Source organism: Anabrus simplex, chromosome 7 (genome assembly GCF_040414725.1).
Source record: "Anabrus simplex isolate iqAnaSimp1 chromosome 7, ASM4041472v1, whole genome shotgun sequence".
Classification (NCBI taxonomy): domain Eukaryota; kingdom Metazoa; phylum Arthropoda; class Insecta; order Orthoptera; family Tettigoniidae; genus Anabrus; species Anabrus simplex.
The window spans coordinates 175834527-175848208 of NC_090271.1; the positions used below are offsets into that span (position 1 = coordinate 175834527).

Here is a 13682-nt window from a genome sequence, read left to right on the forward strand (position 1 = left end):
ATCCTGATTGCTCTTACAAGTTATAAAAAGAGGATATCAACGTAGGTATCTGTCCAAACATAAAAATTATTAGAATGTCCTTGGCTAAAATCGCAGTATCAAGCTGCATGTCAAAAGTTCACATGATTATACTTTCCGGAGCGTTGAGTCAATGCGCCCAAAAAACTTGTTGGGGGTAGAGCAATAAACAGCTCAATCTTTATAATGAAACAGAAATGTGCCTCCTTGAATACTCCTGTTAGAGGATAAGAATCAGCAAAGCTGATAGACTGTTAAAGATGCCAATTTCGTATGTTGTGATAAGACAACAGCCCTCTGATGTGGCTCTTCAGCTGCCTATAGTCTTATTTAACTGGCTGAAGGAGTGAAAGTCGAATGCGTTACAATAAGATAACAGTCTTCCTTAAGTAGTTGTGAAAAAAAAAAAAAAAAAAAAAAAAAAAAAAATACACATTTGGTTGTCTATAGACGTCTATTGTCTATTGACAACCAAATGTTTTGTCTATAGACAACCGAATGTTTTTTTTTTTTTCCTTCACCCCCCCGGCTACGTGAATTAACGTTTTCTCACAACGCTTCGTTCTTGTGTAATTTTCTCATCATCATCATCATCATCATCATCATCATCATCATCATCAATGTCCCACTTCAGTCGCCACGTGTGATTAACAAGCCTCCTTCACTCCTTTCTGTCCTTCCACATTTCCTGCTCCATTACTTCTGCCACATCAAATCCAGCTTCTATAATCTGATCCATTCACCTTCTTCTCGGTTTTCCAACTGGTCTCTTTCCCTTAACTTCTCTTTCCAATTCCCTTCTTGCTACCCATTCCTTTCCCATTCCTTTTACATGTCTGAACCATCTCAGTCTTGCTTTCTGTATGTTCTGTACTAACGGTTCTATATTTAGCACTTCTGTGATTTTAATATTTTGAATTCTATCTCTTCTTGTCTTTTTAACCGATGTTCTTAAAAATTTCATTTCTGCTGCTTGGATCTTACTATCTTGTCTCTTGTTAGTTACCAGTGTTTCTAGTCCATATGTTACAATTGGTATGAAATACTGTTTATATAATGTTAATTTTGTTCTCTTGGATACTATGTCATCCCATAAAAGCTCTCTGACTTGATGATAAAATTACCTTTACCTTTACTTGGTCTGTTATTAATTTCAGGGTTGATTTCATTACCTACATTAATAATGCTACCCAGATATGTAAACTGTTCTACATTCTCTAACTGTTTACCATCTATGTGCACTTGGCTTCTTTTTTTCTCTTTTCCACAGTGCATGACTACAGTTTTCTTTTTACTAATTACCAATCCAAACTTCTTCAGATTTTCATTCCAAATGTCCAGTCTCCATTGTACTTCCTATTCTCCCTTTCCCCAAATCACCACAACATCTGCAAATACCAAAGCATTCACTTCATCACTACTGATACTCTGTTTTACATGTTTTATGATTTCATCCATCAATATAATAAACAATAATGGTGACAGTGCACTTCCTTGCTTGAGACTTTTTATTGTATAAAATGTTTCAGAGTCACCAATCCCCACTTGTACACTACTTTTACTCTCATGATACAACATATTTATCTTGTTAATTAATGATTTTGGTACGTTCCTTTTCCATAGACATTCCCATACGTTTTCTCTTAACTGTATCATAAGCTTTTTCCAAATCTAAAAATACGAAGATGATTTCCTTGTTCCTTTCCAGGTGATTTTCCATTATTGTTCGCACTGTAAATATCAAGTCTATTGTTGATCTATTTGGTCTAAAGCCATATTGTTTTTCCTCTAACTGTGTTTCTATTATATCCCTCAGTCTTTTGTCTATGACTTTCTCCATTATTTTTAGCCCATGTGATAATAGGGTTATACCTCTATAATTTTCACATTTCTTCCTATTTCCTTTCTTGAACAATGGTACAATGCTTCCTTGTTGCCAATCTTCAGGTATCCTTTCATATGGCATTGAGGGGTCGGTATAGCCACTGTTGTCCAATGCTTCCTGCTGCCTTAATCATATCAGCCTTAAATTAGTCATTTCCACTTACTTGCTTTGCCTTTGGTCATTGCTTTCACTGCCCTTTCAAGTTCCAACCATGTTATCGGGTTCTCTTCTTTTTCTTCACCTATTATTTCCATTTTCTTATCTCCTTCTTCCTCCGAGCAGTCATCCTCATCATAAAGTTTTTCAAAATACTTTGCCATCACCTTCTGAAGAGCCTTTTCGTCATGTACTATGGATCCATCTTCTCTCTTTAATGCCTCGATTTTCTTGATTTATTCTTTTCGATTTTATTACTTTGTATAATAGTTTCTGATTTCCTCGACTATCTTGCTCAATTTTGTTGGTAAACTCTTCCCAACCTTTCCCCTTTTCTTCCTTGATACTCCTCTTTACTTGTAGTTTCAATCTTTTGTACTCCACATGTAACCTTTCTATCTTATTTTCATCCCCCTGATATGTTTTTTGCTTTTCCTTATCCATTTCTTTCTTCACCTTGTTCTTTTTTTTTGTTTTTTTTTGTTTTTTTGTTTTGTTTGTCCATCACCATGTCTTCTTTCCCTTAACCTTTGCTTCTGTTTTTCCGCATACCTCAATTGCTGCTTCCATAAATGTCTGTCTTAAATTGTCCCACTCTTCTTCTCCACTTCGTATTTCCGTGTTAGGCAACTTTCATTTTATACAATCTTGGAATGCTATTCTTTTATTCTCCTCCTCCAATTCCCAAATCCTGATCTCTGGTTTCTTTTTCAATGCAATTATAGGGATTTTTACTTGTTTTAATTCTACAATATAATCTATAATCACCCTCCATACTTTTACTGGGGATTATCTTCATATTCATGATGTATCTTCCCCATTCTCGGTCTGTTGTTATAAAATCAATGAGTGTTCCATACTGTCCATCCCAACTATATCGGCTGATCTTATGGCTATTCCTCTTCATGAACCATGTGTTCTTTATTATCAGGTTATTTCTGATAGAAAAGTCCAACATGTGGGCCCAGAACATTCTCATATCCCATTCTTTTTTTTTTTTTTTTGCTAGTTGTTTCACGTCTCACCGACACAGATAGGTCTTACGGCGACGATGGGACAGGAAAGGGCTAGGAGTGGGAAGGAAGTGGCCGTGGCCTTAATTAAGGTATAGCCCCAGCATTTGCCTGGTGTGAAAATGGGAAACCACGGAAAACCATTTTCAGGGCTGCCGACAGTGGGGTTCGAACCTACTATCTCCCGAATACTGGATACTGGCCGCACTTAAGTGACTGCAGCTATCGAGCTCGGTATATATATATCCCATTCTATCAGTTACCACGTGAGCATTCAGATCTCCCATTATTATGATCCCATCTCCATCAATATGTGTTTCCAGTTCATTGAGGAAATCTTCCACGCTACATCCTGTCTGTGGAGCATACACCTGTACTATCTTCAGTAGTTCCTTGTTTACATGTATGTGCATTATTATATTTCTTTCATTTGCATACTCAACTTCAGCTATTAGTTAAACATTTTGATCACTATAAATCCCACTCCACTGCTTTTCTCTTTGCTGTTACCTATCCTCTCTGCCGTTCATTAATCAAAACTGAGACAGGTATAATCTTTCCCTGACAATGCTTTTGGTACAGGAAGTGTAGTTTCAAAACACTCAGTACCGTGTGTAATGTTAGGTGACAGCACGGTGCACCACAGCACAGACAGCTTGAACGATGATGAAATATTGGGAGAATTGCATGCTGATAGTTTATCTGATGTTCCTAATAATTGTGAGTGTATTATTGGTTGTGAATATGGGGGACCGCCAACATCAAAATATAAACATAGTACTGAAAGTATGATATTCAGTTCAGACGAGTCTGCTGACAATAACAACAATACGAGTGAAGATAACGATAGTATTGAGAGTGAGGATGATGGATGGACAAATAAGGATGAAAATAGAAACCTAGAACTATTTACAGGTTTTACTGGCCTCACTTATACGGCCAATAATCCTGTGAGTATTCCAGAGGTAGCAGATCGTTTCCTTCGCGATGACTTGTTTCAGCTTCTTGTGGAACAATCAAACCTCTATAATGAACAAAATTCTGAGAGGTATAAAACCTGCCCCAAATACCTGTAATGGAAAAATATAAATGCAGTGGAAATGAAGTCTTGGCTCTGGCCAAGTTAAGGAAGGACACTACAAGGGACTACTGGAGAACAAATAAATTGACGTAAAAGCCTGGTTTTGCTGAAATTATGAGCCAAAATCATTTTGAACAATCTGGAATTTTTTTTGCATTTCAGTGACAATTTGACTCTAAAAAAGATAAGGTCTATTTTGGACCATTTACTAACTAATTTTCAATCTCTCTACGAAGCTATGCAGCAGCTTTGTCTTGACAAATCCATGATCCTGTGGCTTATATTTAGGACCTATGACATGGCAAGCTTAGATTTAGGACCTACAATCTTGGAAAACTTATCAGATTGGTATGTTAGTGAGGAAGGTATGTGAGGCCACAACAGGATATATTTGCAACATGGAGATTTATACTGGAGAAGATGAGAGATTAGAGGAAACCATATTTTCATTTTTGGAACCTTACCTTGACTTATGGCATCGTGTATACCAGGATAACTATTGCAAGAGTGTAGAAATTGAAGAAAACCTTCTCCAAAGGACAATGGAGTGTGGGATTCTTCGACTGAACAGAGAAATTACCCAAGTATACAAATCTTCATTAAAAATATCGAAGAGATGTGAAAATGTGTTTCATCGGAAACGTGAAGTTCTTCTCCGTGTGTGGAAGGACAAGAGGGAAGTTAGCATAGTAAGTACAATCCATACTGGTGCAAAAGAGGAGGTTGTAAACAGATTCGGGAAAAAGGTAGAGGCCAAAATACATTACTGAATATAATAAATTCATGAAGGGGTTTAGGGCTGATCAGTACTTGCCTACTATACATTTCTCAGGAAGGCAGTGAAATGGAGTCAAAAAGTGTTCCTTTGGCTGATAAACTGTGCACTTTTCAATGCCTTGCGCTATATCAATCGCAGAATCTGGGATCGAACATGAAATATAATAAATTCCTGGAGGAGGTTGCAGATTACACTACCCAGCATGATTTTTGCGGCAAAGCAAAAGGTCTCCTGATTTCAGAAATGTAATTGATTCTATTGTATCACATCTAGTTTTCGTGTTATTTGCCATTCACTGTCTGAAAATGTGTCATTGCGACACAGCGCTGCTTTGTGATAACAGCGAATCGGCTGTTGTTAGAGTGGTCGTGGTTTTCTTTGTTAATGTTGTGTACGTTTGTCAATCCAAACCTCCTCCACCAACTATGTCCCCTCCATTGAATTAGTCAGATAACAGAGTCTATTTTTAGTCGTGGTAGCGGCAATTCGGTGAAGCCAGTCGCGTCGCGAGTGTGGCGGAAGTCTGACCTTTTTATACTGTGTTATGTTGCGAAAATGGCAAGTGTGTCAGGAATTAGAAGATGTGTGAATATACCAGACTCATTCTGTTATGTGTGTGGGTGTTATATTATGCATATTTTAAGGTAAAATTAGGAGACTTGGACAAGTCGTGGGCTCTCCACGTAATTTGTGAAACGTGCTTTGAAAACATATGACAGTGGAGCATTGGGAAATGTACGGTCCTTCCATTTGGGATAGAAATAGTTTGGCGCAAGACCCAGGACCATACCAGGGACTGTTACTTTTGCCTGTGTAAAGTAGCGGGATTCAATAAGAGAAACAAGGACAGTATTGTGTACCCGAATTTAAAGTCGGTGATGAGACCTGTTCCTCATGGACTGGAAATTCCAGTACCTTCTCCTCCTACCAGTTTACCTGACTCTGACGTTTCCTCAAATTCTGATAACGAGCAAGCTGATAGGGATTTTTCACCTGCCTCAGATGCAGTAGGTCCACAATTGTTTAAACAGTCGGAGTTGAGTGATCTGATACGAGACCTTGGTCTCACGAAGGAAAAAAATGAACTGCTAGGGTCACGACTGAAAGAAAAAACCTAGCACCTAGAACTACCTTTTCTTGGTATAGACATAGAGATAAGGAGTTCAGGAAGTATTTCAAGAAGGAAGATGATCTGACTTACTGCTGTGACATTACAGGATTGATATAACAGCTAAGGAGGGATTACAATTCTCAAGAATGGAGATTGTTTGTGGATTCCTCTAAGAGGAGCTTAAAGGCTGTACTACTTCATAACGGAAATATTCTAGCTTCGATTCCTGTGGCACATTCCGTTTCACTAAAAGAAAATTATATCACAATGCAAACTGTTTAGATAAAATCAAATATCATGGGCACCGGTGGATGTGTGTAGTGACTTGAAGGTGTGTGTTATTCTATTAGGACAACAAGCAGGCTACACTAAATTCCCTTGTTATTTATGTGAATGGGACAGTAGAGCTAGGGTCAAACACTGGTCTACACTTTCCTGGCCCAAGAGACAAGTTTTGACACCTGATGTGAAAAATGTTACAAATGCTGCCTTAGTTGACCCACAAAAAATTATTTTGCCACTGCTACACATCAAACTGGGAATCACGAAGGAGTTTGTTAAGGCCTTGGACAAAAGTAGCCTGTTTCGAGTACATTGCCAGCAAATTTTCACACATATCTGATGCAAAAGTCAAGGAAGGCATTTTTAATGGACCACAAATTAGAAAGCTTCTGAAAGACAGAAACTTTGAACAGACGATGAATACCATGGAACTTGCTGCATGGAATTCAATAAGAGACGTCATAACAAAGTTCCTAGGAAATGTAAAGGATGAACAATACGAAACAATAGTGAAAATGATGTTGGATGATATGAAAGAGTTGGGGTGTAGAATGAGTCTGAAACTGCACTTCCTTCATTCTCATCTCAATCACTTTCCGGAAAATCTTAGGGCTGTTAGTGAAGAGATGGGAGAGAGGTTCCACCAGGACATCAAGGAGGCAGAAGGAAGATACAAGTGGAGGTGGGATGAACCAATGATGGCCGACTACTGTTGGTGTTTGAAAAGAGAAGACAAACTTGATGCAGTCAGACGCTGGGCAGTGGGTTGTGTTATTGGGTAGGAGAACAAGAGGAGCATGGAGAAGAAAGAGGAGAGCAGAAGAAAAGGATTTGATGGAAGAAATATCAAGACCAACTCCACGTACTCCAAGAAGGGATCCTACTGGAAGAATCTCTGGAGATCTGACTGAACCTTCATAAAATTGAAGCAGTCGTCGGACATGGACGGAGAAAGTACTCTCAGAAGCTCTACAGAATATGTGCTGCACACAAGAAATGAAAGGACACAAGATACAACTGCTCAGCCTGTCAAGTTCCTTTCCACAACAGCAGCTGCTTCAAGTGATACCGCACAAAAAGCAAGTAATAGAATCACTGGTAAGTACTCTCACAAAGTTCCATTAATTTATCTTATGTAACTTAAGTTATAAGTATTTATGTTTCATCTTTCTTCTCATGCTAGGTGTACTTTGGTTGCCCGGTCTACAGGAAAGAATGGAGTAACGTGTGCCCGGACAACAATAGGTTGACACTGAATGAACTACCAAACAAAACACGCATCAACTGAAACACTGAAACAATTGCAAGCTGCTCTCTGCAGGTGTGTTAACAACGGAGTGAGATTGATAGAAAAAGAAGGTATTATTACACTTCTCAGTCAAGGACAGAGCCCAACATGAAGTATGGAAAAATTTTAAACCGTACAAGATGTGAGTACATAATTCTTCAGGATGTATATTTTGGGTTTATGCCGTGTAATTAACTATATGAACACTCTCAATGCATTTCAAAAGGAACCTTGCCTTTCTTCATCAGGAGAGAACAGAAAAATGAAACATGACACATCAAATATTGCTAAAGTATAAAGTATCTGGGGCTAAAATGGCATTCCTATTTCATCTTAGGGCACCATTTTAAAATCTTTGTTGCTTTCTCTTAGCAACCTTTGATCGTCATGTTTATTTTTCTGTTTTCTGCTGATGAAGAAAGGCAAGGTTCCTTTTGAAACATGTTGAGAGTGTTTATATAGTTCATTACATGGCATAAACCCAAAATATACATCATGAATAGTTACACGGGCCATGAAAGTCTACATAATATCACATAATTCTTGAACTTAAGTTGCTGAAATGAGGAAAATAATATCTAGTCAAAGAGTGCTATAGAAATTTGATCATCTTAAGTGAGAAGGTAAAACATGTTTATGAGGATGTGTAAACATGCATTTAATAGAAGTAGGACTGGGACTGACGAAAATAGTTGTGTTAAGCAGGAGAACGTGCTAACAGAGAACATATTAACGAGAGTCCACTGTATAAGTAATGGAATGGAACAAAAAAGTGCAAATCAGGTCATGTATAGAAAGATATGAACAATGAAAGGATCACGTAATAGGATAAATGCACTGATAAGTCTTGAAGACAGCAGTGTATGAAGATTTGGAGATTGTCCATGTCTTTTTGTGCGTTCTTTCTATTTCCCCCTTTTCCCATACTAACCTACCATTGTGTTTACTCTATAATGTGATCCTTTTGATGTTCTTATCTTTCTATAAATGCTGGACAAGTAGCTTGGGCAGTAAAGCGCTGGTCTTCTGAGCCCAACTTGTCGTCAGGTTCGAACCAGGTTCAGATTGGGGGTATTTGAAGATGCTCAAATAAATCAGCCTTATGTTGGTAGATTTATTGGCATTTAAACGTGCAAGACATAAATCCAGCACCTCGCCACCTCCGAAGATCATAATAATATACGGTAGTTAGTGGGATGTTAAAAAAATATTATTAATTCTATCTCTCTCTTCAATCCTGACCTCCTGTAGGAGGTGCGGTGGTCATTGTGATATACTGTAGATTATTTTGTATTTTTATTTCTATAAATGCATTTTTTCTGCAAGTTGCTTTATGTCGCACCGACACAAATAGGTCTGATGGTGACGATGGGCGAGGAAAAGGCCAGGAGTGGGAAGGAAGCGTCCATGGCCTTAATTAAGGTACAGCCTGGGAAACCATCTTCAGGGCTGCCGACAGTGGGGTTCAAACCCACTGTCTCCCGAATACTGGATACTAGCCGCACGTAAGCGACTGCAGCTATCGAGCTCGATTTTCTATAAATGAACTGACAATACCAAAGAATATACCAGAGGGAAATGTGTCGTGGTCTGATCATGTTATGAGGAAGGAAGTCAGCAATGTGGCAAGGTGAGTGCTACATTTTATAGCAGGAGACAATGGCACAGAAGACTGAAGAAGAGGTGGTGAGACTGCGTCACAGAGTACCTTGGATAGGAAAATGTCTAATAACAATTACCCGAAGAGAATGTTTGGAGAGTCCTGATAAGAAACACTGACCTTAAATAAAAATGGGGAAGGATTGAGGAAAAAAAGAATGAATATTTAACTATGAAATGAACATAATGATAAATAACCGAGCACTTACATCAGATCTGCACATAGATTCTAGAAGAGGATTCAACTGGTAATTGAGGGCAGCCTCCCGCAGAATGATGGTCATCTGTCGCTCACAATCGGGACTTAACTTCCTTTCTCGGAATTTATTCTGAAAAAAGCAAAGCATAAAGCCATCTATAAAAATGTTTTAAAACAAATATCATTAATATCAGGTTAAAATAAATACAACTATTTTATCCAGTGATAAAAGTTCAGTTTTACATATTGACATATTTTGGTCTCAAAATGGCTCATTTTAAATATTTAGAAATAAAGTACGCACTTTTACTTTTAAAAACAAATATTAAACTGCAGAACTTGGTCAAGTGATTACACAAACCTTGAGACATTTGACAACAATTCCATCAAGTTCTTTATCAGGAGGTTCTACAGCTACAATTGAAGAGCAGAACTTGGAGATATCCATTCGACATCCTTTCTGCAGCAGTGGATTGAATCGATAGTCAGTGCTCTGCTCAATCATACGCCGCACCACTATGACTTTACACTTTGGGTCAAATGTTGGATCATCTTTGTAGCGCTAATGAAGAAAATATACGAAAAATAATTATGGATACACTCTTTCTCTATATTATATATTTACAGACAATAAATAACTGACCTGAAATTTCAATAAACCCAAAGGTTAGCAAAGGGATAAAATTCAACATACATCACTTGAAAGTTCACGGAAATTATTTTAGAAATACATTTTGAAGGATACAAATACAGTACAACAAAACCTCGTTAGTGTGTTCCTCATTAACATGTTCTCCGGCTTAGCATGTCACAAATTCAAAGTCCCAATTCTCATAGAATGAATCCATATAAAAGATACCTCATTTATCACGCCACAAATTTTCGCTATTATCTCTTAGTATTGCATGTTATAAATCTCATTCTGTATTGGCAGCTATCACTTTACAAATAAAAATGTCTTATACTGTCCTACTTTGTTGAGAGTCTGTAATGAAAAAATGTGTCTTAGTTGTGAAATTTGTGTGAACTGAAGTATTTGAGATAAGTTAAGTCTGAAAGATCTAATGACTTTAGAAGCAGTTAAATCAAGATTCTTGAAAGCCGCTCTAGGTGTTTTGAAACACACAAAGTCGAGGCTAGTATACGAGCTCGCGAGAGAACCATTCTTTATAGAAGAACTGCATAAGAGACTCCCATCTACCGACAGCTCGAATAAACTGCTCCTTGAAAGACAAAAGAAACGAAGATAAATTTGGCTGGACTTTTATACTACAGAAGCCATGGTAAATAGATCCTGGGCCAACACGAATCAAGACCTCTGACACCTGGTCACCTCAATAGCTGTGCATGGGTACCACCACGAAGTATGCAGGAACAAGCGTTTTCACGATCCCGGGAATAACTGTATATGTGAGTTGTGCGATCAACCTTGTGATTGTTACCACATTACCACTTGTAAAAAACGAGCAATACCCCTGGTAGACTACTGTGCTTAATTAAAATATGTACAATCAAAATGCGGGGTAAAATGTATCGTTAAAATTTATGTAACTTATGTAGCATATATACACAACTTGTGTGCATTTCTTAATAATAAAAATGGGGATGTTAAGCGGGCTCTTACTCACCCACTTGCCTCTCTTGCGGCTGGCTTGCTCTTGTGACACCTTCTGTCCGACTGGCGATGGCTAATTCCGTGCGCCTTGAGTTGTACCTAAGTGTGTTACGCGGAGGGGTATGGGTTGGGGAGGGGTGGGTGGATGAGGTATTGGATGTTCTCAGAGGAGGGTTTTTTCTGTGGGCGGAGCTTTTATGCATGCAAATTTATTGATGTTTTGGAACATGTTTTCTTTTGTTTTTAATATTTTAAATAATTGCGGGATTTGATCATATAAAGGATTTTTGGCCTCTATAATGTCATTTAAATCGGGGTTTCTGTTGAAAAACTGGTGTATAAAAATGTAGATGTTTTCGCATTCATTCATCTATTTGCCTTTTTTTAAAATTCTCTTTAGTAGAGTTAAATCTCGTTTTATGGTCGTGTAGGCATGTCCAGTTTCTTTCATATGTATGCTTATTGCCGAGAATTTATGATGTTTATTTGTATTATAGTGTTCTAAGTATCTCGCTGAGAAACTCGTCCTGTTTGCACTATGTATGAGACGAAACATTGTGTACAGATTAGTTTGTAAATCCCGGATCCTGAGTATTGGTCTTTGCTGGAGTTGACGCTATTGTGATTTAGGAACATGCTTTGGTTGGTGTTTTGTATTTTGAACGAAATTTTGAAGTCATGTTTCTTGAATGGATTCGAAATTTTATATATGTTGGGATTACTGTAAGTGAGTGTGGCAAATAAGTATGTAAATCAATACAAAAATATAATGTATTGAAAATGTGGACTCTCAAAAAAACATTCTTTTAGAAAGGTATATGTTGCTCAATACGGACCCAATGATGAGATTTATAACTTGTAATGGTACGACCTTGTCGGTCTCGTGTCCCTATTGACAATAAATTTGTGTGTAGCTAGCAGTTGGTCAGAGCTGATCAGCTCAGTTTTTAGACAAGAGGATTTTTCTACCTCAACATTCACATGTGTTTTTAATATGTTAATCACGGTCATTTTCCTTTAATTCCACACATTTTTCAGTTTTTTTTTGTTTGTTTGTATATACAGTCGAACCTCGATATCTCAAACTTGCATTACTCGAATTTTCAGTATCTCGAAGTGACTCAAATTTCCCGGCCGTTTGTCCTATTCTTCCTGTGTATTTTCCCTTTATTACTCGAAATTCGGTTAAACAAATTTCTTAAAGCAAACATTTCCTTCCTTGAAGCAAAAAATACTCTAACTCGAATTTGGTACAACATTAACTGTGCATTAGGCATTTGTGGTTTGTGAGGAAGAGTTAACAAGTTACAGTGATGCAGGGATCTAATATGATGAGAACAGAAAAACTAAAACTTCTAGTGATCATGTAACCCTTCCGGGATTAAACAGCATTAAAATTTTAAACATAATAATAATAATAATAATAATAATAATAATAATAATAATAATAATAATAATAATAATAACAACAATAATAAACGTTGTGAAGGAAAATAATGATTTTCAGACCACATCAAATAAAATCAAACACTCACGCATGACAAGTACAGGAAAACATCAGAATATAACTAGCAGGATAGCCAACATGACAACTAAAGGAACGGAGGTGGGAAGTGGTTGGGACCCTACCCGGCCCGTGAGAAGGTATTTGTGTTGCCGAGAAAACAAAATTAGTGGTGATTCTATTTAAGTACTACATTTACTGAAATGATAATTAGAAAATAACATTACAAACGGGGCTATCAATGAAACAATTTAAGGTTAACACAGCCAATTTAGAGAGAGCCATCATACGAAGAGTGCAGCCTCAGCAGACCAGGCGCCAAGTGCAATGGCTATTCTTCTATCCTACATACAGAGTCACTCAAATGTAAATTACAGTGCTTTCACAGCAATAAATATTGTTGAAAAGTGTGAAGAAAATAACTTAAACAGTAAAAAACAGAAGAGACCAGCAGATTTTTTTCTAAAGGTGGTATCGGAGGTACGTTTGTTATTTCACTACTATATGTACTGTATCCTGTCTTCTAAAAAGTTACTATAATAAGGGTTAGAATTAAAGTGATGCCGTAAAATAGAGTTAGTTTGTATATTTTTAAGTATTGTTAAAAATAATGTATTCAGTATAAGCCTGTAGATATATTTGATTAAATTATGTGCTATACATGCTAAAAATGGTATTCTCTATAGCTTGAAATTTCAATTAACTCGAAATGAAATTTAGCACCCGAGGTGATTCGAGATATTGAGGTTCCACTGTACATGTAATATTTTATCTTCTACTGAAGATGGCCTTTATATAGGCTAAAATATGTTTAGACATTATCCCATCTAATATAGATTGGAAAGGTGGACTGTATAAGACTTTTTTATTTGTAAAGTGACTTCTTAGTATGATCACATTTTTCCTAGCCCTGAAAATGTTATTTGTCATCCCTTGAGAAAGAAACGTGATTTCAGGAAAAGGCCTTGAATTCCTGAACTTTACAGGATAAGCTGCACTTTCGGGGAGAAAGCCGTTAGCCACAGCAATGTTCCAAGTTTTGCTTGCTGGTTAGCAGCAAGATAGCTGAATAACACAGTAAGCTAGTTTGTGC

At 37.3% G+C, this 13682-nt stretch overlaps 1 protein-coding gene across 1 annotated transcript in view; it reads right to left on the reverse strand.

The window, feature by feature from the left end:
* The window catches only part of Glg1 (golgi glycoprotein 1), a 266753-nt gene that overhangs the window by 29517 nt on the left and 223554 nt on the right, over window positions 1-13682 (reverse strand). The window contains exons 12-13 of the mRNA XM_067151476.2: window positions 9832-10032; window positions 9481-9600 (exon numbers count right to left, since the gene is read on the reverse strand). Coding sequence (XP_067007577.1) covers window positions 9481-9600; window positions 9832-10032 — 321 coding nt within the window. The remainder of the gene's footprint in view (window positions 1-9480; window positions 9601-9831; window positions 10033-13682) is intronic.